Below are 27,970 nucleotides of genomic sequence, written 5' to 3'. Positions count from 1 at the left end.
TCTTCAATGCCCTCGCTGATGGACGGGGATTTTCACTCAAAATCTCTCAATACTGGCGGCACAGTGGCTGAGTGGTTAGCACATCCGCCTCACAGTTCTGAGATCAAGGGTTCAATCCCGTTCTTCGGCCTTCCTGTGTGGAGTTTGCATGTTCTCCCCATAGCTATGAGTGTGTGTGTGTGTGTGTGTGTGTGTGTGTGCGTGCGTGCGTGCGTGCGTGCGTGCGTGCGTGCGTGCGTGCGTGTGTGAATGGTTGTATGTCTCATTGTGCACTGCGACTGGCTGGCAACCAGTTCAGAGTGTACCCTGCCCTCTGCCCTTAGTTAGCTGGGATAGACTCCAGCACCTCCGCGACCCTCGTGAGGAGAAAGCGGCATGGAAAATGAATGAATGAATGAATCTCTCAATACATGGCCCCATTCATTCTTTCCTTTACACAGATCAGTCGCCCTGGTCCTGGAAAAACAGCCCCAAAGCATGACGTTTCCATCCCCATGCTTCACAGTGGGTATGGTGTTCTTCGGATGCAATTCAGTATTCTTTCTCCTCCAAACACGAGAACCTGTGTTTCTACCAAAAAGTTCTATTTTGGTTTCATCTGACCATAACACATTCTCCCAGTCCTCGTCTGGATCATCCAAATGCTCTCTAGCGAACCGCAGACGGGCCTGGACATGGCTGGCTTCAGCAGGGGACACGTCTAGCATTGCAGGATTTTAGTCCCTGGCGGCGCATTGTATTACTGATAGTAGCCTTTTTTACTGTGATCCCAGCTTTCTGTAGGTCATTCACAATTTCCCCCCATGTGGTTCTGGGATTTTTGCTCACCATTCTTGTTATCATTTTGACGCCATGGAGTGAGATCTTGCATGGAGCCCCAGATTGAGGCAGATTATTAGTGGTCTTGTATGTCTTCCATTTTCTAATAATTCCTCCGACAGTTGATTTCTTTACACCAAGCGTTTTACCTATTGCAGATTCAGTCTTCCCAGCCTGGTGCAGGTCTACAATTTTGTCTCTGGTGTCCTTCGCCAGCTCTTTGGTCTTGGCCATAGTGGAGTTTGGAGTGTGACTGACTGAGGTTGTGGACAGGTGTCTTTTATACCGATAATGAGTTAAAGCAGGTGCCATTAATACAGGTAATGAGTGGAGCCTCGTTAGACCCCGTTAGAAGAATTTGCACAATTGGTGGTTGACTAAATACTTATTTGCCCCACTTTATACATTAATTTTCTTTTTAAGTGTAAGTCAGAGTTATGACATTCTTTGTCTTTTACACACTTTCCAGGTGGTTCATGGCCGTTGTGCGAGGCCACATGCAGTGATATGTGTGTCTAAAATGACATGAGTCCTTCTTTACAAAAGATCATTGCTAAACTTAAGATGAGAGATTTTGCTTTTTTTGTAATAAGATTTTTCAAGCTATTCAGTTAATTCTTTGAGGCCTAGCTAGTACAGTGTACATCAATTGTAACATTACAAGACAGCAGAAAGAGTAATGTTGCAATATTACATACACATTGGCATGCAGTAAATATTAGAGCTGAAACGAATACTCGAGCAACTCGAGTAACTCGAGTTTAAAAACTGATCCGAGTAATTTTATTCACCTCGAGTAATCGTTTATTTTGACAGCTCTAAGCATCACGTTTTGCTCGGACTACTTTTAATGCGGGACAACGCGCTGATGTCACGTGCGTAGAGGAAGAAGCAAAAAAAAAAAAAAAAACTTACTGCAGCCGACAACCGCTACAAACGACGCCGACGTTGCTAAATACTAGCCCGCTCATGCTACGTTAGTTGCAGGTGGCGTCCAGTGAGTCTCATAGAGATCACATGTATGTTGAACTAGATGCGCAATGACAGACTAGGCCGCGTCTGGGCAGCGTTAGCAAACAGCCGCCATCTTAAAGCAGTAGAGCGCTAAGCGCTAATAAAGAGCGCTAAACGCTAATATATACTGTATAAGATTAACGTTACTGTCACTACTAGCTCACCTTACGTTAGCACTGCGGAGGGCTAGGTTTCAATTAATTAAGACCGCTTTCGATGCGTGGCTAACGTGTCTTACATACAGGCTATAACATAACATAGCGTTATGGAGTGATGAGGGTGTCAAATAAAAACTCAATAATGCTAACGATCAATTTTAGCTCAGTAGTCATTGCTGGATAAAACACCAAGTAGCACTAGTCCCTAATGTGCTCCAATACAGCCTGTATCATACATTTATTTTGAACAGTGCAAAAACTCAAAATCCTATCAGGACTTACAGTTTAGACCAGACATGTCCAAAGTCCGGCCCGGGGGCCAAATGCGGCCCGTGGACAAATTTCATCCGCCCCCCAGCCTCTGTCATAAAATCAATAACGTATGGCCCGCACACAGACTTAATAAATTGGTCAGCAGTACTGCTACCAGCATATTAAGTAACCTACACACTAAATGCTGCTCCTCATTTACCCAGTAAAAGTCAGCAGCACACTAACATTACCCCATGTGACCCAATTTTCTATAATGGCGACAATCAACAAAAAAAAAGAAAGTTGACTGCAACTGCTGACGCTTCAAGGATAGGTGGAAATTGGACTATTTCTTCACTAAAATACGCAACAACTGTGTCTGCCTCATTTGCAAAGAGACAGTCGCTGTTTTTAAAGAGTTCAATGTGAGGCAATATAACCAAACAAGACACGCTGACATGTATGACAAGATTACAGGGAAGATATGTAGCGAGAAATTGAAGCAAGTTGAAAGTAGTTTAATTTAGGGCTGTCAAATGATTAAAATTTTTAATCGAGTTAATTACAGCTTACAGATTAATTAATCGTAATTAATCGCAATTCAAACCATCTATAAAATAAGCCATATTTTTCTGTAAATTATTGTTGGAATGGAAAGATAAGACACAAGACGGATACATACATTCAACATACGGTACATAAGCACTGTATTTGTTTATTATAACAATAAATCAACAAGATTGCATTAACATTAACATTCTCTTAAAGCGATCCATGGATAGAAAAACTTGTTCTTCTTAAAAGATACATGTTAGTACAAGTTATAGAAATTTTATATTAAAACCCCTCTTAATGTTTTCGTTTTAATAAAATTTGTAAAATTTTCAATCAAAAAATAAACTATTAGCTCGCCATTGTTGATGTCAATAATTACACCATGCTCACTCACCAAACCCATAAAATCATTTGGACGCCAGCAGAGGGCGTCAAACAACAAAAAACAAGTAACAAGCGGACATTACACTGCTGTCATTTTAATCTGTTTGAGCGGGGCATGTGCGTTAATTGCGTCAAATATTTTAGCGTGATTAATTTAAAAAATTAATTACCGCCCGTGAACGCGATAATTTTGACAGCCCTAGTTTAATTTTACAGCAGCAGCATTTCGCAAGAGCCCGAGAGTCGAAAGAGAACGCCAGGCTAGTTGCAAGGTTGTTGAAATTATTAATTAAAAAATAATAATAAAGAAAATGTGATACACAGAATGGCTTACTAAAATTTCCAATATATAATAATATAATAATATATTGTTCTATGTAACGGACGTCAGCCAAGGTCGGCCCCCCCACATTTTTACCACACCAAATCTGGCCCCCTTCGCAAAAAGTTTGGACACCCCTGGTTTAGACTAACTTAAAACTTAACTAGAACTTAAAAATGGCTTGACACAAATAGAAATTTAATTGAAAAACGTGGGAAAAAATCCTAACTTTTAAGTGATGTGTGTTATCAAGCGTAAAGGCATTTTTAGTTGTGTTTATATATATATATATATATATATATATATATATATATATATATATATATATATATATATATATATATATATATATATATACACTTTTTTAAAATAAGATCTAAAGGTTTTTTGAGTGAAAGCAGTGAATTAGTCATTTTTTAAAATTCTAGTTACATCTGAGATGCAATTGTTGGCTGTTTTCAACAATATACATAAAAAATAAAGACATTGATTGACTGAAAATGATAAAATGTCTTGTTTTCTCATGTATATCTATAATTGCTCTTCACCTAAAAATATATTTGTTTTATCCGATTACTCGATTAATCGATAGAATTTTCAGTCGATTACTCGAGTACTAAAATATTCGATAGCTGCAGCCCTAGTAAATATTTTGGGGTCCTGCAGACTAGGAACATCATTCCTAATTTGGGACTTTGACCAAAAATATTTGGTAAATAGCTTGGGTTAATTAGTACATTTTAGTTTGAGATGTGTCAGAAAACCTCCAAGACACGTGTCGCGAAAACAATCAGTTTTTCTATTTGAGGTACCCAACTTGGTCTGTGTAATCAATTTTCTCAGCCTTCTCTGTCACACTTTCATTCACTTGAAAAATTATTCAGGGATCCACTGTAGCCTCATTATCATGATCATCTTGACATTTTCCTCAACTTTAAAACGGATCCATTTGGTGAACTTGGGAAATATGAAGAAATCATACTGAGGAAGCGGCTTCCTGATGTCAGTTTATCATGATGTGTACTTTTAGGCAATGATTACTATAATTTGCTGGGTGAAAAACCACCATGACTCACTTTATGAAAACTGCATAGAAATGGCAAGCACCAGCTGTTTTTGGGCGACTTGTTGTGATAGGAAATAAGATTTTGAGTTCTCTTTCCCCTTTGTGTGTTATTTTACAACAAGGCAAATGAAGAAGAAAATAAGGTTCAAAAATATATCTTAGAGTTTTGAAGGAATTTTGACTGTTGAATCTGGATATTTTAGTCCCAGACATTTGTATGAACGTTTCCACTTCAGGCGTGCTGCCAAATTCCAACTCTGCTTGCTGATGGACAGGCGGCTATTGAGGCCACTATTCCAGCTCTCTAATTATTCTAAATGTGACGAGCTGTAGTGGTATGCGTCCCGAATTTGAACAGACAGCCTGTATGAAACCTAACCCCCTGCTTTTACCAAAGCTTTGCAGGTTCAGCATCAGAATGGGGGGGGAAATCCCTCTTCCACTGGTTAATCGTTGGTTAATCTTCGTTAATCTGCCTAATCCTCGAAACATCACAAGTATGCATTCATGGTTAAAAATATTACAAAATAGGTGGGGGCTTGTGTATTAGACAGATACCGAAAAAGAGAGTGTGTGTGAATCTGGGTAAGAATCATAAATCATTAGTGCTTTTCACCAATTTTAACAGTTAAATTGTGTTTTATGTATGTGTGTTTGTGTGTGTGTGTGTGTGTGTGTGTGCGTGTGTGTGTGTGTGTGTGTGTGTGTATATATATATATACACAGTATTTTTTTTTTTTTTTTTTTTTTTTTTTTTTTTTTTTTTGTGATGCTAATTCACTTTCACAAATTTTACGTACGTACAGCTCCAAAACTGATAACCATTTTAGGAAGACTGTTTTTCGGTTTTAGGTCTCCACTTACTGGTGAGGTGTTGTTATTAGTGGTAACGTTAGCTTGGAGACATCCTTCTTTTCCCTAGAAAACTTTTCACAGTTAAAGGGAAAGTCTTAAGTTTGTCCAAATGTTTAAGGTGACATGATATGTGTTGATGAAGCCCGTGTTATTGATATTTAATCCGTCATTCCCTTAGTCCATTGCTGTCCAAACTCCAATGTGACACATATCTCTGTGAAGCATGCCTTAAGGTTCTTGGAATAACTCAGCAGCTGAGACTGAGGTGACTAAAAATAATGTTTTTCATTTAACTATGAGAAGTACTATATTCTGTATGTGCTTTGTAATTTTAAACACCCATAAAAAATCATTTTTCCTTAAGTCATTCACTATCATTGACTATCATGCACGTCCAATCTGTTTTAACTGGGAGGTCTGGCAGACCTGTCAGTTAAAATTGATTGCTTGTGATATATGTCGAAGCTTGTGATATATGGCGAAGAGATTTGTAGTTCATAATATGATAGTATTGCTGGAGTACTACTACTTTATGTGTGCATGGAAAATGAACAAAATGTGTGCACAAACTTGAAATTACCTTGACATCGGGAGTGTGCATTGAATTTGTTTCCATCCAAAATTACCCAACTGAATGGATTTCCTCAATCTTCAGGAAGAGATGATTAAAGACTTTTTGTATTGGGAAAGGCTCCAGCACTCCCAGGACCCTCGTGAAAAAAAGCTGCATGGAAAATGAATGAATGAATGTATTGCATCAACATGTCTGTCATCCCAATCACTCACGTTTTGATGTCATCAGATTTTTTAAAAATAGTGTTGTATTGTGGGCTGTTGTAGGCATGTCTGTCTGTCTGTCTGCTAATGCTGCCAGTGTGTGGGCATGTTTGCCCATTCAGACTGACTAGACACGCAAGAAAATGGCCATACACACATGGTAGCCAGATGGTGGGAGACTTGACTCGCATCTTTGCCATTCTGATCTTTCTTTTGGCATCTCTTCTTGGCATGACATTTTGGGAGCTTTTTAGCAACTTAAACATGCGTGAAACTAAATGAACTCAAGTCATAGCTAAACCAAATGATACCCTCAAGTTATCTACTGTAGGTAGCTGGTTGACCATCTTTTTTCAACTCAGCCATCATCATGTTTTTAAGGTTTTAATTGCATAAGGCATGTTTTCAGGTAGATTATTTAAGATAGTACTCTTTAACTGTTCTATTCACACTAAAAGTTTTTCTCTTCCAACTTGTAGATGCAGTGATATGAAGGAGATTGCTGTATGTACTTGTACGGTGATCCGTTTCACAAATGAGTATACTGTATTCAGCTTTATTTTTGTTTGGCTTCAGTTTATTTAGGATTATTTTCTATGTGATCACTTTATTATACTGAGCAGCAAGTACAGAAAAATAGCTACAACATTCCTACAGCAAATCACATTTCTGTTTTTTTGGTATACATAATCGTAGTATATCTTTGCCATGACTTATACACTTTTGTTGTGACGTCAAACCAAAAATAGACAACCACTAATCTGAAATCTTGCCGTTTGCTGTTATGTTATACATGCGTTACTGTGGTGAAACCACAACAATACGCTGTAATTTGCATAAAATCCCCCTTTATAAAGATAGTCTATTGGAAACGGAAGCTTGGAATTCCGTAAGTTTTTTTTTTTTTTTTACAATCCAGAACATAACTACATGTCCCGAAACAATTTTGAGTGCATCATTGACGTACTGTATAGGCATCATATTATTCTACTGAGAGGAGTGGTTCGACATTATTATAGGAAACATGGTAACATAAGAATTCTTTCAGACACTAACAATATTTTTGGTTGTTTTTTTTTTTGTGCAATGCAGTACCATGAGTTGTTACCAGTGCGCATGCCCGAGGATGGTTGAGATTCTTGTCCTACACTATAACAGGAAAAAAAATATATCCTAGGTAATTTAGGGTTTGGTTCCACAGCTTTGTAAGTTTTGCATTCCCATTTGCAGAACACAGCTGAGACCACTGGACAAGCAACTTGTTGCTTTTTCCTGTGGTCCATTGGTTGGAAGCTATGTACCCTCTTAGTTATTCATTAGATCAACACTTAAAGTCTACACTTGTCACTTAGGTCAAGGATTGTCATCTTGTGTTCAGGGAAAAGTTTTGTGTTTCTAGCATCTACTGTATATCTGCAGCCTAGTTTTGCTGTGAACCATCTAATTAGACTCTCATAAAGATGAATACTCCTCCAAAATTGACACTCACTACATTCGTGCCCTAAAAACACCGATTCAATTTAACCTAATTTCCTTCATGTTATCTCGCTTCCAGCAACGCTCCCCAGGCAAAGTGCTGTTTGACCTTATTTGTGTCCATCTCAACCTGGTGGAGGGAGACTATTTTGGGCTGGAGTACCAGGACCACCGCAAGATGACTGTGAGACGTGCATGAAATTTGAAACAATTTTTAAACTGTGGCTTTGTAACTGTGATGTCATTGTTTCAATCTGACCTTCACACAGGTGTGGCTGGACCTGCTGAAGCCAACGCTGAAGCAGATCCGACGTATGTTACATTAATCCCTTGTATTGTTTTGTCTTATTAGAGTAACTAATATTTGCATAGAGCAAATTATTGTTATTAAACTTGAATACCCTTCGATACATGTCAAAATCAGAGAAACTGATTATTTCGAAGTGAGTTCTTAATTCTCTTACCGAACTGTTCTTTTACACACAAATAAAATGACTCAAAAGTTTACTCTGCTTTACTTTTTTGTACAATACTGTCCTTGTTCAAGGGCCAAAGAACACCATTCTTCGCTTCGTAGTCAAGTTCTTCCCTCCTGACCACACACAGATCATGGAGGAGCTGACACAGTAGGTCCTACACACACGCGGACACACACAACCTACACACACGTGCATTGGCACCCATATGTGGCGGTGCAATTTCTGTATCATGTCTACCTATGGAGATAGAATAGTGCCAAAAGAAGTGAGGTTGTAAAATGAAAATTCTTCCTGTAAAATGACCATTTTTAACTAAAAAACACTTGTATTACCGACTTTTTCCTTTTGTAATAAACATGAAAAAAACACAATGTAAAAAATACATTATACAAGTGTTTTTTTTCCAATTACAAGTGATTTTTTTTGTTCTACGGGTGTTTTTTCTTAGCTACAGGTTAAAAAGTTTTGTCTCACCCTTGTCGCGTTTTATGAGACAAAAAAAATACTCGTAACCTAGTTTTAAAATAAAAACATACCTGTAAAATGACTCATCTTAACTAAAAAACACTTGTATTTTAACTAAAAAAACACTTGTATTTCCAAATTTTTTCGTTGTGAAATAAACATGAAAAAACAATATTATAAAATTTCTTCAAGTGTTTTTTTTCCTCATTTACAAGTGATTTTTTTTGTTCTACGGGTGTTTTTTCTTAGCTACAGGTTAAAAAGTTTTGTCTCACCCTTGTCGCGTTTTATGAGACAAAAAAAATACTTGTAACCTAGTTTTAAAATAAAAACATACCTGTAAAATGACTCATCTTAACTAAAAAACACTTGTATTTTAACTAAAAAAACACTTGTATTTCCAAATTTTTCGTTGTGAAATAAACATGAAAAAACAATATTAAAAAATTTCTTCAAGTGTTTTTTTCCCCCATTTACAAGTGATTTTTTTATTTTTCTACAGGTGTTTTTTTCTTTGCTACAGGTGAAAAAGTTTCGTCTCACCCCTTGTGGCGTTTTCTGAGACAAAAGTCACTTGTAACCAAAGATGAAAAAATCTACTTGTACATCGAAATAATATGTTGTAAAACACAAAAATATCATTCCAAGTCGTGGTCAAAAGAAGACGTTAGTTAAGAAAGAACACAATCTAGTGAATAGTTCTTCGGGTGTTTTATCTTTAATAATCTACAAGTGTTTTCTGAGCATGTACAACTAAATTTCGGCCCAAGCATGTGATGTGAGGCAAAATTCAGACCAATCGGAACGGCGATTGTTCAGGAGGAGGGCGGGACACACCATTGCCGACCTGCTCCTTCTTGCTTTATTCATCACGGCAGAGTACGACATACGGCAGAGTACGACAGAAATGGCAGAGCAGCTCTGCCATTTCTGTCGTACTCTGCCGTGATGAATAAAGCAAGAAGGAGCAGGTCGGCAATGGTGTGTCCCGCCCTCCTCCTGAACAATCGCCGTTCCGATTGGTCTGAATTTTGCCTCACATCACATGCTTGGGCCGAAATTTAGTTGTACATGCTCAGAAAACACTTGTAGATTATTAAAGATAAAACACCCGAAGAACTCTTCACTAGATTGTGTTCTTTCTTAACTAACGTCTTCTTTTGACCACGACTTGGAATGATATTTTTGTGTTTTACAACATATTATTTCGATGTACAAGTAGATTTTTTCATCTTTGGTTACAAGTGACTTTTGTCTCAGAAAACGCCACAAGGGGTGAGACGAAACTTTTTCACCTGTAGCAAAGAAAAAAACACCTGTAGAAAAATAAAAAAATCACTTGTAAATGGGGGAAAAAAACACTTGAAGAAATTTTTTAATATTGTTTTTTCATGTTTATTTCACAACGAAAAATTTGGAAATACAAGTGTTTTTTTTAGTTAAAATACAAGTGTTTTTTAGTTAAGATGAGTCATTTTACAGGTATGTTTTTATTTTAAAACTAGGTTACAAGTATTTTTTTTGTCTCATAAAACGCGACAAGGGTGAGACAAAACTTTTTAACCTGTAGCTAAGAAAAAACACCCGTAGAACAAAAAAAATCACTTGTAAATGAGGAAAAAAAACACTTGAAGAAATTTTATAATATTGTTTTTTCATGTTTATTTCACAACGAAAAAATTTGGAAATACAAGTGTTTTTTTAGTTAAAATACAAGTGTTTTTTAGTTAAGATGAGTCATTTTACAGGTATGTTTTTATTTTAAAACTAGGTTACGAGTATTTTTTTTGTCTCATAAAACGCGACAAGGGTGAGACAAAACTTTTTAACCTGTAGCTAAGAAAAAACACCCGTAGAACAAAAAAAATCACTTGTAATTGGAAAAAAAACACTTGTATAATGTATTTTTTACATTGTGTTTTTTTCATGTTTATTACAAAAGGAAAAAGTCGGTAATACAAGTGTTTTTTAGTTAAAAATGGTCATTTTACAGGAAGAATTTTCATTTTACAACCTCACTTCTTTTGGCACTATTCTATCTCCATACTACCCCTCACTTCAAGGCAAGGCAAGGCAAATTTATTTATATAGCACAATTCAACACAAGGCAATTCAAAGTGCTTTACATCACATGAAGATCATAAAAATCACATTTAAATCAACACAACGTAGAAACGAAGACAAAAGATCGCATTTAATCACAGAATAAAAATAAATAAATAAAATAAAAATAAAACAAAAACTACTACTAATAATAATAATTGAAATCAGCAATGGAGATAAAAACAAGAGGAATAGAAAGCAGGTAGATTGAAATATATAGACAGTTATAGATATGCAGTGCTAAACAAAAGCGTTTTTAGCCCTGATTTAAAAGAGCTAACAGTTTGAGCATACTTCAGACGTTCGGGTAACTTGTTCCAGAGGTGGGGAGCATAATAACTAAATGCTGCCTCACCCTGCTTGGTTCTTGTTCTTGGAACATGCAGAAGACCGGTTCCAGACGACCTTAGGGGTCTAGATGTCTCATAGGACTCTAACAAGTCAAGCATGTATTTTGGTCCAAGGCCATTAAGTGTTTTGTGGACGAGCAGTAGTATTTTATAGTCTATCCTTTGACTTACTGGAAGCCAGTGTAGCGATTTCAAAACTGGTGTAATGTGGTCCAGCTTCCTTGTATTTGTGAGGACTCTGGCTGCAGCATTCTGTACCAGCTGCAACTTCCTGACTGATTTTTTTATCAAGACCTGTAAATATACCGTTGCAATAGTCCAATCTGCTAAAAAAAATGAATGCATGCATAAGTTTTTCCATGTCTTGTTGAGTCAAAAGCCCCTTAATTCTGGTTATATTTTTTAGGTGGTAATAAGCGGATTTAGTGACGGACTTTAAATGGCTATCAAATTTTAGGTCTGAGTCAATAATTACGCCAAGGTTTCTGACTTGATTTGTAGCTGTAAGTGACATTGTGCTAAGTTGGCTGCTTATCTTTGACCTTTCCTTTTTTGGCCCAAAAATGATCACCTCTGTCTTCTGCACATTTAACTGGAGAAAATTCTGGCACATCCATTCATTGATTTGATGAATGCATTTGCTCAGGGTGACTAAGGGACTATAATCATGTGGGGACACAGAAATGTACAGTTGTGTGTCATCTGCATAGGCGTGATAGGAGATGTCATACTGTTCCATTATCTGAGCTAACGGAAGCATATAGATGTTAAATAAGAGTGGTCCAAGAATTGACCCTTGAGGGACTCCACACGTGAATTTGGTTCGTTCTGACTGATGGTTTCCGATTGACACAAAGAAATCCCTATCATGTAAATAGGATGTGAACAACTGAAGAATAGTGTCAGTAAGCCCTACCCACTGTTCCAATCTGCTGAGTAGTATGTTGTGATCAACCGTTAGTTAAAGGTCAACCGTATTTTCTGGTGGCACAAAAATCCTGCCCAGTTTGAAATCTCTGAGCGATCAGACTGACATCAACAGACAGTGTTATTACCATCTTTTTCCCCTTCGTGTCTCTCTTACAATTGTCAGCATTTGCATTGGATAGGTCAGTGTTTCCCGACGTATACCAAGATTCATTTTTTGCATTATAAAAAAAAAAAAAAAATCTATCGGCACACAACTAACAGAAATGACACATATACAGTAATCACATTTACTCACTATGTATTAAATCTGTGTCTGTTAAATTGAACACAAAGCCCAGAGCAGTGTGCACAAAAATGTACTAAAGTATAAAAGTACTCTTGCTTTGGCGCTTTTCCATCTCTCATCCCTATGCTACTGCTTGTTTTACAGGTATTTGTTTGCCCTGCAAGTCAAGCGTGACCTGGCCTGCGGTCATCTCATCTGCAACGACTCGAGCGCCGCCCTGATGGTCTCCCACATAATCCAGTGTAAGGGCAAAAAGCATCACTTACATTAAAGGATCTCATGCTTGGTGGTGGGAATGATGGTATCAGAAGTCTTACCAAGCATGGGGAAATAGCTATAAATGCTGGTGGAAAACCACAAGACTGAACAGCAGGATGCAGAGCAGAAGGCTCATGAATGTGTACTGGTTTCCAGGGTAACCATCATTGCTGTGTCTTTGCAGCTGTACTGCATGGGGAGATTTATAAAAAGTAGAACTAGAATAGAAACCATCTGAGCGTAGACCTCTGCCAAGGCAAAAGGATCATAAGTGTATGTCTCTGTCTTGTATGATTGGAAAAATCAGGAGTGCTGTTAACTCTTTCACTTGAGTCTAGCTGATGCAGCTCCATCTGCTGGAGCAGCTAGAACACTCACGTTGCAAAGCAGATGAACTTTCGAAAGTCAATTAAATTACTGTATTCAGATTGTCAATAAACCGTAATGGTTTCTTGTGCTTTACACTCTCCATTCATTATAAAGATGGAAATCTTACACTCTGTTTTGCATAATGCCATATACAGTATGATTAGTAGTGTTGGTGGGGGGTATTTGACCTGCCTTCACAGAACTGGTATATATATCTCCATCTTTATCCCTTCCCTTACATCCCTTCTGTCTGTCTCCTAATTCAGCGGAGATAGGAGACTTTGATGAGACTCAGAGCTGGCAGCATCTCCTGCACAATAAGTACCTGCCAGACCAAGATGCCATTCGGGACAAGATCACTGACTGCCACCGAAAGCATGTGTAAGTTACAATACCCTACTTCTAGACCCATCACCAGATGTTATTCTCAAGGGGGAGGGGCGTTTGAAATGCATGGGGGAGGGGGGCAAAGCAATTACATTTATTACCCTATACCTATGTTTTGAGTAAGCCTACAGTATTCACCTTTCACATTAATCATCACGTCTGAGGAAGGTTTGCTACTTTCGATCAGCTGCAAAAAGAAATTGTGAACATTGTTTCAAAATAACATAAGCAGAGAAGCCTCAAAAGCGGAATTCAAACCCAAGAGAAGAGATTTGATGGTCTTGCCTCACTGAAAGCATTTGACCACTGCACCACATGTTGGTGCATTTTCACAAGTTAAAATTGGTCTGTCTGAAATGTGTAATATATTGGCTTGCCATGGTGTCGTGTGTGCCTACTAATATACTGACATTCTGAACAAAATAATATTTTTCTCCATTTGAGCTGTTAACTTTTTGGAGAATGGCCATTTGTGTCTAAATTGCTACCCTTTTGAATCATTTTCGCTTTTGTCAAAAACCAAAAGAGAAGGTTTAGTATAAATGAACTTCATGTGAAATATGGTTGCTCGGAGAATCATGAATTTCTTAGAACTATGATAATGGAGAAATCATGTTTTTAAAAAAATGACTGCACTTGCTAGCACAACCATTTGTGACAAACCTGATGTCAGTCATGCCATTCACGAACAGCACATACAGTAAATGCTGATCTACTTGAAACAGGTAATAAATAGCAAAGAAAATTGACACACACTCTTTATACTGTACCTGTTCTGGAGGGGTTCGGGAGATTTTTTTTTTTTTAAATGTCAGACGCTTGGTATGCAAGCGGGGAAAGCGGCACAAAGCCAAAAAGCGCACCAGAGTGGCCAAAACATTTGACTTATTTCAATGAAACAAAGGAGGGTACACTGTTGTGTCCTGTCTCTTCAATGCCAAGCTTGGCTGCACATCGGCTGTGAACGAACACCTAAGGCGCCGTCACTCAGTTGTAATTTTGGAAGACGACAGGAGACAATTACAAGCTAGCAGATCGTAAGTCCATCCAACTAACGAACTAATGTTATGTTTTATTGAAACTGCTAAACCTGCCGCGATATGCAATGATTCCATTTATCGCACGGTAAATAAAAATGAGGGCGGTAATTTTCACGGCTGCGCTTTATCGTCGCGTGTGTGCATACATTTGTGCGTGCGAGTACACGTGCGTGTTGATGGCATATGAGACTCCAGTTCTTTTCACAGATGTTTTTTGGTCATCAACACGCCGTAGAATTAAAGTTCTGACATACAAAATAAGGAAACACATCTATATTAAACACAGTAAACGTTAGCATTGCTACATTGAGGCTAGTGGGGGAAAAAAGACTTTAGCCTGCTGTAAAACATTGGCAGTCTTCTCAAAAACGCAAACTTGCGGTTAAAAGGTGACACTTCAAACATGAAAAATCGCTGCTTAACAGCATTTACAAACGAAAAAAATGGAGAAAAAAATTGATTACTTACACCACTTGCAATGACAAAAAGCTGTTCTTTTGTGGGGTGTAAAGCTTCCTGTTAGTGGTTTAGCGAACGTACTTCCAGTGAACATTTCAAAATAAAGCACATCATGTTCGTCATATAAATAACGATTTCTAGAGTTAATCCCACATACTTCAGAATTCAGATTGTACCCTAAGAATAGCTTTAAAATGACACCCTTTATGAAAAATCTGATTGCAATAAATAATTATTATACTACTATTATATATAGTAGTGTACTATAATATTAATGCTAGATATTTTTTTAAGAATTGTTTTGAATCATGTTGAAATGGCGAAGATAGTGTTCTGAATCTGTTTACATTTCGTCTTTTGCACTAGTTAATGCTATAAGCATTTGACCTTATTGTTTATTTGCGATTTATTGTTGTTATTTACGTGTTTATATGTACTTTAATAAAGAATTTAAGTGTTCCAAAATGTTTTTGTGAATTAATAAGCGTCATAAAAAATGTCATTGCTAAATTAGTAAAAAAAAAAAAAAAAGGGGGGGGGGGGTTATTATTAGATTAGTCAACTAATCATGAAAATAGTCGGCTGAATAATCGGGAGAAAATTAGTTGTTTGGGACAGCCCTAGTTGTACAGTATACCGGAATATATTTCCTCCACACCCTTCTCCCTTTTTTTTTTTACCCCTGACCCATTTTCATGCCTGCATCTTACATTATTAAGCTATTTTTGTACAAGGGAGCAATTTCATGTAATGTTCTTTGTTTGAGAAATACTTGCTGGTGGATTGCTTATTGGGTTTCAGTGGAGCAAATGAGCAATTTTTCCCCCCAAGAACTGGTGAAACTGTCTTGACTCTCTTTGACCATTAAGAACAATTACATTATAATAGTTGTAAGCTGCCTCTGGATTCTAAATGTGAAAATTTAGTAAAAACAATAAGGTTCTACATAATCATTATATATCATAGTTTTAAAAATTTTGCATGGAGCAAACCAACCAGATTTTGAAAGTTCAGAAAATGAAAGTGAAATTTTGCGCTAATGTCAAGAGCTGATGCTATTTAAAAACTAAATGCAGTAAAAGAAATCTTTTACAACTCTGATTATGTTAAATGGGACCACAATGGGGCATGAACAAGCTGAAATGGTTGTAACATTGAGAGTTAAAGAGCTGGTTTAGGTTAGGAGAGCATGTTAAACGTAAACAACACTGAACAGCTCTTATCTGACTAGATATCGGTTCCAGAAGGGTGTCAAGAGACGTAAACACAGACGTCCACAGCAGGCCTCGCACCAGATTTCTATCTCACACACTACACGCTACTCGCAATCATACCCATCCATCTCTCTCACTCAATTATAAACACCTACATTCAGGGCTTTGGCGCACATTAGAAAAATTCCTCTTCAAGCTTCCTGTTTCCCAATGGATTTTTTTCCACGTTTGCCAATGTTGATTTCCTATATTGTGATTACTGTTTTAGGACCACTCTTGTTATATGAAAAACGTTCAGTTACTCACTCTGCCACTCCCTCCATCCACTACAGCAGCTTTTCCTGCCGTACTTCTCTTGTCCCAATCACGCCAATAATATCAATGTGCTCCACCCACGACTTTTATATCTGGTAACTCAAATATGCTCACTCCCCCACACGTTTATTTTGCCTCTGCACACGTCCATTTATTCCTACTCCCTCAGTGAAGACAGTGATCCACAAACTCATCATTTAGCACACTGAGTATGCACCTGGGTAAACAAATATACACATTTTTCTGGTGTTTGTACACGTCATTTCTTAGTTAAAAAGGGCTGAAACCCACAACAGCCTTTTCCTGACCCGTTTCCCTTCCCCCATCCCTCAGCCATTGCAGGAAGGAAATGGCTAATTCAGCAGAGTATACAGGAAACAGGAAGATATTTTCCGATTTGCAGGGAAACAACGTTTGTCATCGCCATCTGATCTAACTATGTACTTCTAATGTGTATTTTTCCCAATCACTTATCACTTTAGTCCAAATAGAAGGTACGGCAGACATGAACAAGGTTCAATTTGTATGAGTATGGGATTATCTATTGATTGATAGAGCAGCCTTTCTCCCTTTCAGTGGTCATACTCCTGCAGAGTCAGACTACCAGTTGCTGGAAATCGCCCGACGACTTGAAATGTATGGCATTCGTCTGCACCCGGCAAAGGACCGTGAGGGTACCAAACTCAGCTTGGCTGTTGCCCACACAGGGGTGCTAGTCTTCCAGGTTAGATCCAAACAGCATATAAAAAGTTGACCATAGGACAAGATATGGCAAAATTGTCAGGATAAAAAAGGAGGGGGTTGTAACACGGAAAATAACTTTATTTTTACAGAATCAAGAATTTCATTCTGCGGGGTGAAACTAGGAGTGTGACAAAATATCAAAATGGTGATATATCGTGATACTTTATATCCCAAAAGGTTATCGATATGCTCCTCCCAAGAATCGAGATATCATTTTAAAAAGGTGTTAATGTTTTTTAAAAAAAGGGAGCCAACAAGTTGCTACCAAAATCTTCCACCATAATAGTAGTGTCTCAGGTAACTCTAAGGCTGCCATTGACGGTGCGCAACACCCAATTCATTTAGACTGGGAACGTTCGTTCATTCGAAATAGGGCTGCAGCTATCAATTGTTTTAGTAGTCGAATAATCGATGAACTATTTAGTTTGAATAATCGAGTAATTGGATAAGGAACATAAAAAATTTAAAATACCTGAGCTGAGCCTTACACGGTATATAAAAAAAAAAGTCAAAAGTCTGCTAGCTTAAATGCTATAAAATGCTAACGCTTTTTTTACAATGCTCTTAACAAATGGCTCAGACTCATATTCCCACAAAAAATGGCTAAATATACCTTTAAACTAAATTAGGAAAGCATTCAACAAAATCATTAGGTCAAACAAACACTTATGTTGGTCTTTACAGGGAACAGATGGATTCAGCCATGTGAAATAAGGTAGACTAGAGGGCTGTGTATCCACCCAATTCAATAAAAACAATGGAAACACTTTCAAAACAAACCTTTACAACGCCACTTTAATTAAACAAATACCGGAAGCAGCAAAATTTTAATTTAATTTAATTTTTTTCTCATCGAATACTCGAGTTAATCGATTAATCGTTGCAGCACTAATTCGAAACCAGAGCATTCGCAGTCATTCTGTCCGATTTTCGGGGCATTTACAGGTCACTTGCTGTTCATTTACAGGTCATTTCCTGTTGAGTTTGAGTAATTGCCTATTCATTTGGGTGATTCCCAGGTCACTTCCTGTTCTGCAACTCAAAATAAACAGGAAGTGACCCATAAAATACCCCAAAATCAACCGGAAGTAACTTAAAATCAACAGGCAAATGACCTTAAATGGCACAAAATTACCTCATTGCCTGGCATTGGCTGCCACTGACGGCCATAGACGTTCGATCCGTTTGAAGTGGGAGGGATGGCACTGAATGAACGAATGTTCATTCACTGCCGGCTTCAAACGAATTGGACGTCTACTCGCGATAAACTCATTCCAATTCACAGCAGAAGCTTGGTTTTCTGTTTATTAGTTGTTTGTAGAATATCCTAGAATGATTTCCTGACCAATGTATTGAAAATCTTTGTATCGCCATATCGTCAGATCATCGTTATCATCGCAAATCGTATCGTATCGTATCGTATCGTGAGGTAACAAGAGGTTCCCACTCCTAGGTGAAAATGTAGAACAGTATACCGTATTTTTCGGACTATAAGTCGCACCTGAGTATAAGTCGCAGCAGCCATAAAATGCCCAATGAAGAGGAAAAAAAAAACATATATAAGTCACACCAGAGTATAAGTCGCATTTTGGGGGGAAATTTACATAATAAAATCGACCACATAGAACATATATTTCATCTTGAAAGGCAATTTAAATTAAAAATACAATATAGAACAACATGCTGAATAAGTGTACAGTATGATAATGTTACATAATGCATGAACAACAAAATGCGAACGTGGCATTTATGTTAACGTAACATACAGTTGTGGTCAAAAGTTTGCATACACTTGTGAAGAACATAATGTCATGGCTCTCTTGAGTTTCCAGTTAATTCTACAACTCTGATTTTTCTCCGATAGAGTGATTGGAACAGATACTTCTTTGTCACAAAAAACATTCATGAAGTTTGGTTCTTTTATGACTTTATTATGGGTTAACAGAAAAAGTGATAAAATCTGCTGGGTCAAAAATATACATACAGCAACACGAATTAGCAATGTCTTGTGAGTGATTATTGACTTGAACAAGTCAGGAAAGTCACTTGGAGCCATTTCAAAGCAGCTGCAGGTCCCAAGAGCAACAGTGCAAACAATTGTTTGTAAGTATAAAGTGCATGGCACTGTTTTGTCACTGCCACGATCAGGAAGAAAATGCAAGCTATCACCTGCTGCTGAGAGAAAATTGGTCAGGAGGGTGAAGATTCAACCGAAAATCACCAAAAAGCAGATCTGCCAAGAATTAGAAACTGCTGGAACACAGGTGTCAGTGTCCACAGTCAAGCGTGTCTTGCATCTCCATGGACTGAGAGGCTGCCGTGCAAGAAGGAAGCCCTTGCTCCAAAAGCGGCACCTTAAGGCTTGACTGAAGTTTGCCGCTGATAAAGATAAGACCTTCTGGAGGAAAGTTCTGTGGTCAGACGAAACAAAAATCGAGCTGTTTGGCCACAATGCCCAGCAATATGTTTGGAGGAGAAAAGGTGAGGCCTTTAACCCCAAGTGCACCATGCCTACCGTCAAGCACAGTGGTGGTAGTATTATGCTGTGGGGCTGTTTTGCTGCCAATGGAACTGGTGCTTTACAGAGAGTAAATGGGATAATGAAGAAGGAGGATTACCTTCAAATTCTTCAAGATAACCTAACGTCATCAGCCCGAAGATTGGGTCTTGGGCGCAGTTGGGTGTTCCAACAGGACAATGACCCCAAACACACATCAAAAGTGGTAATGGAATGGCTAAATCAGGCTAGAATTAAGGTTTTCGAATGGCCTTCCCAAAGTCCTGACTTAAACCCCATTGAGAACTTGTGGACAATGCTGAAGAAACAAGTCCATGTCAGAAAGCCATCAAATTTAACTGAACTGCACCAATTCTGTCAAGAGGAGTGGTCAAAGATTCAACCAGAAGCTTGCCAGAAGCTTGTGGATGGCTACCAAAAGCGCCTAATTGAAGTGAAAATGGCCAAGGGACATGTTACCAAATATTAGCGCTGCTGTATGTATATTTTTGACCCAGCAGATTTGATCACTTTTTTCTGTTCACCCATAATAAAGTCATAAAAGAACCAAACTTCATGAATGTTTTTTGTGACAAAGAAGTATCTGTTCCAATCACTCTATCAGAGAAAAATCTGAGTTGTAGAAATAACTGGAAACTCAAGAGAGCCCATTATGTTCTTCACAAGTGTATGTAAACTTTTGACCACAACTATAGCTATTAAGAGTTATTTAGATAAATATAGCATAAAGAACATGCTAACAAGTTTACCAAACCATCAGTGTCACTCCAAAACACCAAAATAACATGTGACATGATATAAAAATGTGTTACTAATTTCACACATAAGTCGCTCCTGAGTATAAGTCGCACCTCCAGCCAAACTATGAAAAAAACTGCCACATATAGTCCAAAAAATACGGTAGTTGAGGGCCTAAAACAGAAACGGTGGAAGCAGAAATTAAATAGATTAACAGAAAATCTCGATGGTGTAAATTTCATAATCTGATTTGGACTTCTTTCCATTTTTTATCAAGTCGTTATTGTTAGTTTTCATGGTCAAATTAAATGTCCAAAGCAAGATAACATTTGATTTTTAAAATGTTTTTAGTTTGCTGAAAATGATTTTTTTCTTGGTTATGTAAATCTAATTACCTTTACCTTTCTAATTTCCTTTCAGGGGTACACAAAAATAAATGCCTTCAATTGGTCCAAGGTTCGCAAACTCAGCTTCAAACGCAAGCGATTTCTTATCAAGCTGAGAGCCGACCCAGCCGTAAGTTTCTCCTGTTGTCCTCCAAGCCACTTCCATGACAAACCATTGGTATTGTGGGGCTGTTGTTAGCTGTCCCTCTTCATACTCTGTTTCTGCATCTTCCAGCAAAGTGGTCACCATGACACACTGGAGTTCGCAATGGCCAGCAGGGACTGCTGCAAGATTTTCTGGAAGATCTGTGTGGAGCATCATGCCTTCTTCCGACTCTTTGAGGAGCCTAAGCCCAAACCCAAGCCCATCCTCTTCACCAGAGGATCCTCATTCCGCTTCAGGTAGCAACTTCTGGAAAGCCACATTTAACCACACCATTAGGGCCCTATTTACTGCATGCAAGTTTTCTGTCATTTTGCAGAAAAGTTAATTTGATAATTGCTATTTAGATATACCCTTAATTTGTCTTTCCTATTTTCCCTTTTTTTGGCCCTGCAGCGGTCGGACCCAGAAGCAGATAATTGATTATGTGAAGGATTCTGAACTTAAAAAGGTTCCGTTTGAAAGGTGAGACTGTTCTTCTATTTTATATTTTACCATGTATTTTGCATAAGATTTGACCTCATCTCCACACTTATCAGGAAGCACAGTAAGATTCTGTCGAGTAGCAGCATGCCACATCGGTCCTCTTCCTTCAGATCGCCAAAAGAGGTAACGGACTCCTCTTACTGAAGATGGTTAAAAGTCAGAGGCCATTAACGTAGCTTCTGCTCCAATTTCACGCAGAGTGACACAGCTGTGCCGTTAGAAGATCTCACAGTTTCAGCTGGACAAGTGGACTCTAACGGTATGCAGGAACCGCCTGGGGCCGTGTGTACCACCAATGGCACGCTTGACATCCCTGCAGCTCCTTGCTCAGATGCCAGACAAAACCACAAAGGCACGGTCTCCTCACCAGATCAGCATCTTCTCAATCCAGGTCCATCCTGCAGGGCAAACAAGGGCAGCAGTTCTTCCATCCCTTATATAGACTGCAGTGACATAGACAGTGAATGTGATGTCACAAAAAGCAGCACAGGGTGCGGCCAAGCAAATGGCAGGAATGATGACAAGCCCAATAAACTTCCAAATTGTAACGATTCTAACGGGGGCCCAAATGGTAGTTTGTTCAGGCTTGTTAATGGATTCCACCACACTAATCATCCGGGTATTAGGCAACAGCCAGACATAATGGGACATCAGCAAGTTATGCTGGGTAACAAAAATGGCAACGACCAGTCGCAGTCCAGCAAAATTAATGTTAGCCACGAGATCAACCATGATGACAGTTTGTCAAATAATAACAGCGGTTCTTATCATGGCCGCATGCCTCTCCACAGCACTCTGCTGGACGAGATCTTTCAGGGTCGCGAAAAACGTGCGGCTGCATTGGGGCGCCCATTTGGAATGGGCACCCAGAGCCAATGCTCAAGCCCGGTGATGAGCAGTTTCCATCAACGCACAAACTCGCTCGGTCATGCCGAGCTAACAAATGGTCACCCTCGATGGGATGACGCCGGGCATTTTTTTAGTAAGCGTCCTGGGGGTATGCCTGTTGAGGCGACCACTGTTCCTCCACCCAATCACTATGGCAGCTACTCACCCGTCAACATAATCTCCAACCGCACTCCAGCACATTTGGCCAAACAGTGCCACAACAACATGCGTAATCGCTCCGATACAGATCCGTTTATTCTCAGCCAGCTCACTTCCACACCCATCTACCACACGAGCCCACATCATACCAGGCTTCACGCACAGACCCCTTGTTCAGCCCCCCTGGAGCGAAGAATGATCATAACTAATGGCAATCACACTGGGAACCTACTGGTTCCGGGTCAGGCTCGTTCAAATACAGTGCAGCGCCTGTTTGGCCGCCATGGCAGGCCTGTGGCTCAGAACAATCGTAACAATCTAAACCAACCGGTTCAAATGATAGATGGCTCCACCAGCAGCGGCAGCGACACTAGTGACACAGAGTCCGATACTGGCAGTAGCTCATTCGGACAACCTCTTACGTTTGGCAATCCTGCCGCTGTCAGCTCCATGAATTCAGTCAATTCCAACGGTGTAAACTCCTCTCCACTTCCCCACTGCAAATTCTCCTTTGGGAATCTCCAGCTGGAGGATGGTAATGATGGAGCGGTAGAGCAAGGATGCTACAATTTTAATGAGGGTGATATAGGCGCCCGTGTTTTCAGCTGTTAAGGGTGATGAACCCAACAATACTTGGGCACCAGTATCACAACTTTTTGCTTGTTTCAAAGGTATTGTGCTGTATAAATATACAGCGGGGATCTCAATTATTTGATTAGTTGAATAAGCCACTGGCAAAAGTATAAACATTCTTTGTTGTTTTTGGTTATAGTAATAGATAGAATATTAGTAAATTAATATGTAAACAACTTTGCAAATGAAAACGGTATTTGATTCCCAAGCAAACCATAAGGTAGTACTTGGTGGAGAAACACATTTCTTTTCTTACTGTTGATCACCAGGAGCACACATAATTAAAAAAAAGTCCCCCTATACATTGGTTGCAAAACACCCCTGTTTCTCTATGGGGCAAAGTTGATAAAGCAAATATTCCGGTAATTGCAGTCAGGAAGACTGCCCACTGTCGAAGTGTCCTTGAGCGAGACATTCAGCCTTTAAATTGGTTTGATGGGCATTCTGCATCCATACTGGGGTGTGAATAGGTGAATGTGAGCCTGTAAACAGATTTAGGCAATGGTGGAGATAAAAGCGCATTGTAAGCCCTCTCCATGTACCACTCTTTGAGTCAAAACTCAACTGTGGTTTTCATCTGACCACAGCACTTGAGGAGGGGCAGCATGCAGGCACTACAATATTTCAGTACTTCACAGCGCGGTGTGGAAATCAGCTGTTTTCATGGTGTGGGAGGTCGCAGTTGCCTTCACATCATTAATTACATGCCATGTAGTTTGAGGCTGCGCTTTTACCTTTTACACAATCCTCGTCCAACCACATTGCTACAAGGTATCTTGCATGGTGCTTGAGATTGAAGAAAATGGATAGTCATTTTGTTAGTCATTTAGTAGTTTTGATGGTGCTATAGAAACTGGTAAGGTAAGAAATTGATTGCTTGAATAGATGTGATTTATGCATGCAAGTTGGGATTAGGAAATATGGCCTATCAGTGGTAGTTAGTGCTCTGCCAGTGGTAGTTAGGGTTCTGGCTGTGGTGTAAGGGATCACATTTCTGCATAAAATCACCATCAAATGTGATGTGATCTTTGTCAAAATCACACAGATGAAAAAAAACAGTGTCTAATTTAACTAAAACCACCCAAACATTTATAGGTTTTCATATTTGAATAAGGATAGTATGCAAACAATGATAGAAGGGGGAAAATAAGTAAGTGAACCATCATATTATGTGCCCCCTCCTTTGGCAGCAAAAACTTCAACCAGACGCTTCCTATAGCTGCAGATCAGTCTGGCACATCGATCAGGACTAATCTATGCCTATTCTTCACTACAAAACTGCTGCAGTTCAGTCAGATTCCTGGGATGTCTGGCATGAATCCCTGTCTTTAGGTAATGCCACAACATCTCAATGGGGTTCTGGACTTTGACTTGGCCACTCCAGAATGTGTATTTTGTTCTTCTGAAACCATTCTGAAGTTGATTTTCTTCTGTGTTTTGGATCATTGTCTTGTTGCAGCATCCATCCTCTTTTTAGCTTCAACTGTCTGACAGACGGCCTCAGGTTTTCCTGCAAAAAATCCTGATAAACTTTTGAATTCATTCTTCCATTAATGATTACAAGTTGTCCAGGCCCTGAGGTAGCAAAACAGCCCCAAATCATGATGCTTCCTCCACCATGCTTCACAGTGGGGATGAGGTGTTGATGTTGGTGAGCTGTTCCATTTTTCCTCCACACATGAAGTTGTGTGTTACTCCCAAACAATTCAACTTTGGTTTCATCAGTCCACAAAATATTTTGCCATAACTTCTGTGGAGTGTCCAAGTGCCTTTTTGCGAACATTTAACGAGTAACAGTGTTTTTTTAGACATCAGTAGCGTCCTCCGTGGAGTCCTCCCATGAACACCGTTCTTGGCCATAGTTTTACATATACATAGTTGATGTGTGCACAGAGATATTGGACTGTGCCAGTGATTTCTGTAAGTCTTTAGCAGACACTCTAGGGTTCTTTTTTACCTCTCTGAGTATTCTGCGCTGAACTCTTGGCGTCATCTTTGGTGGACGGCCACTCCTTGGGAGAGAAGCAACAGTGCCAAACTCTCTCCATTTGTAGACAACTTAGCTGACCGTCGATTGATGAACATCCAGACTTTAGAGATGGTTTTGTATCCTTTCTCAGCTTTATACAAATCAACAATCCTTGATCGCAGGTCAAGACAGCTCTTTTGACCGAGCCATGATGCACATTGGACAATGCTTCTCATGAAGACAGTTCTTACCAGGTGTGTGTTTCATAGTGGGCAGCTTTAAACCACTCATCAGTGATTGGGCACACACCTGACTTAAATTGTTTGGTGAAAATTGGTTTCAGTTGCTCTTTAAGTCTTCTTAGGCTGAGCAGTGACGCCACCAGGGGATGGCCAGGGGTGGCCGCTGCCCCCCCCTATAAATTTGTTGGGCACCCCACTGGCCACCCCGCTTGCCAGTATATCGTTAGATTGTTGTAGCATCAGTTATGCATTTCATCCCAAATGCACAGCCAGGACTATGGATTATGGATTATTTACATTAAATCATTAGTAACATCAAATATTACACAATACACCAAAGTATATCAGTAGCCGTGTCCCTAAGTCTTTCTGATAGTTTTCCCCTGACCTTTTTTTACTGCAATAATATATTGAAAACCTGAAATTATGGCTTTTAGTTTTGGTGTGCCACCCCAATATTTTAAGTGGCCCTATCTGGCCATCCCTATGAAATATTTCTGGAGGCACCACTGAGGCAGAGGGTTCACTTACTTATTTTTTCCCCCTTCTGTCATTGTTTGCATGCTATCCTCATTAAAAATGGAAACCTATAAATGTTTGGGTGGTTTTCGTTAAAGCAGACACTGTTTTTACATCTGTGTGATTTTGACAAACATCAGATCACATTTGATGGGGATTTTTTTTCCAAAGGTCCAGATACTTTTTCATACCACTGTACTTATTTCACTTCATAAAATTGACAGTTTTTTCTAATAATTTTTCAACAATATTCTGTCTAAATCATACCATTATAAGAGGATAGATTTATCGGTTCAGCGGGGGGATCAAATACGGTTGATTATTTCCACCCATTATTACCAGTATGCTCTCTGAATTGATTTTTTGAATCTTATACAGTGGTACCTCAACATACGAAGTTAATTCTTCCCTGGACCTGGTTTGTATGTCGAATTGGTGTATGTCGAAAGGAATTTCCCCATAACAATACATTATAATTCGATGAATTCGTTCCACAGCCCAAAAACCTATGTTAAATCCCAAATAAATACTGCTTGTACAATTACAAATAGCAATTAAACATAGCAAAACAAATACAGTATAAATAAATTGGAAGTAAAAAAGCGTTTTTATTGTCATCTTAAGTTATAGAGACTGCCGAATGAAGACAGTGGGTAGATGTTGAAGTATAGGATACGGTGAACTGTGTTCTGTCTAATTTAACAAATGCATTAAATTAATCAATGGTTAGCGTCACCTTCTTCCTTTTTTCACCACTACTACCACCTGCACTCACCCTCATGGGACGCATGATGATACTTCTCACAAAAAAATCCGACATGCTGCCCTCTTGCCGGAAAATGATGACATTGCGACGCTTGTCGTACATCGTCGTGTTTCGAGCATGTCGTCTTAGGTCGAGACAGATGACGAGTCAAATTTTACGTTGTATGTTGAAAGAATCGTATGTCGATGCGTTCATATGTCGAGTCGAGGTACCACTGTACATTCCAGACAAGCAAAGCATCAGGGATGTAGATATGTAAGTTGTACAAAGTCCAAATATGTCATTCCCTCTTATTGTGAGCCCAACATCTTGGTTCTGCAGACGGTTAGATAGCCAGAAAGTCGGGACATAATAGAGAAATAGTAATAGAATTAAAATGTTGGTTTGAATGGTGGTTTATGGTTTAAGAACTCTTAAAGGCTAAGCTGTTGTGGGCATTTTGTTAGACGCCGATCCTGCCTGCAAGGTTGCTGTTGAACAATGTGCCATAACCCCTTATTATTGTTTAGCATAGAATGCCGGAGTTCTACAGTATATCTTTGGTATGTAGCCTATGTAACTTTAGTTTTCCTCACTAGAATTAAGAGGTTATCACCTCTTAAATCCCTTTTTGGTTTGTTACATTCTTGACATGTTTAAGCACCGAGGTGAGGTTTTTTGTTTATACTGTAATGTCGTATGTGTCGTCTTGTGCAATATATTAGTTTCATTGTTGAATAATATCAAAGCAGAAGTAATGTGACAGCATTTGTCTTTAGGGCTTCCGTACTTGTCCTGACTCTGTTACCCGTGAGCATATCAGCCATCTTGAGTGATCCTCATTTGTTAAGACCAGGGGTGGGCAAACCGGTCCTCGAGGGCCGCAGTGGGTCCTGGTCTTTGTTCCAACTGACCCAGCACAGATAGTTTAACCAATGCAGTTTCAGCAGAAATGAGAAGCACCTGACTGCAATCAACTGATTGCACTTGTAAAACAGCAGATTGGTGAAAAGGTGTCCTCTTAATGGGTTGCAACAAAAACCTGCACCCACTGCGGCCCTTTGTGGAATTAATTGCCCACCCCTGGTTAAGAGGTTGGTCTTACTTTGGTGGCCGGAGTCGAACTGTTCACCGCCTTGGAGCTAACATCTTTTTGAGCACTTTCACACTTTTTGTGGCAAGGACTTGTGTAGCATTTTGTATTTCAAATTTGAGACACTTAACTGAACTTTGAATAGACTAGTGGTAGTTAGAATATCCTTTATTAACATTTATTGTGCGTATTTTTGAAATATGTAGCTCGATCACATTGGTGGTTGACGAGCCTTTTCTCATCTTTACCCTGTTACATCTTTCCAGTGACAGCAATCACCAATCAAACATGTACCCATCCACTTCATTCTGTCTGCTTGGCTTGGCTCCTGGCATGCAACCACACACACACGCA

General features: G+C 39.0%; 1 protein-coding gene across 1 annotated transcript in view; it reads left to right on the top strand.

The window, feature by feature from the left end:
- LOC130907800 (FERM, ARHGEF and pleckstrin domain-containing protein 1-like) overlaps positions 1-27,970 on the top strand; it is a 69,963-nt gene that overhangs the window by 23,043 nt on the left and 18,950 nt on the right. The window contains exons 3-13 of the mRNA XM_057823268.1: positions 7,758-7,862; positions 7,948-7,990; positions 8,226-8,304; positions 12,436-12,533; positions 13,185-13,299; positions 16,910-17,057; positions 20,754-20,849; positions 20,955-21,121; positions 21,279-21,347; positions 21,422-21,491; positions 21,567-21,759. Of these exons, the coding sequence (XP_057679251.1) occupies positions 7,758-7,862; positions 7,948-7,990; positions 8,226-8,304; positions 12,436-12,533; positions 13,185-13,299; positions 16,910-17,057; positions 20,754-20,849; positions 20,955-21,121; positions 21,279-21,347; positions 21,422-21,491; positions 21,567-21,759 (1,183 nt within the window). The remainder of the gene's footprint in view (positions 1-7,757; positions 7,863-7,947; positions 7,991-8,225; positions 8,305-12,435; positions 12,534-13,184; positions 13,300-16,909; positions 17,058-20,753; positions 20,850-20,954; positions 21,122-21,278; positions 21,348-21,421; positions 21,492-21,566; positions 21,760-27,970) is intronic.

The sequence above is a fragment of the Corythoichthys intestinalis genome, chromosome 2 (assembly GCF_030265065.1).
Source record: "Corythoichthys intestinalis isolate RoL2023-P3 chromosome 2, ASM3026506v1, whole genome shotgun sequence".
In the NCBI taxonomy this organism is placed as follows: Eukaryota; Metazoa; Chordata; class Actinopteri; order Syngnathiformes; family Syngnathidae; genus Corythoichthys; species Corythoichthys intestinalis.
The sequence above is the reverse complement of the archived record's forward strand: the minus strand, read 5'-3'. Positions and strand labels throughout refer to the sequence as shown.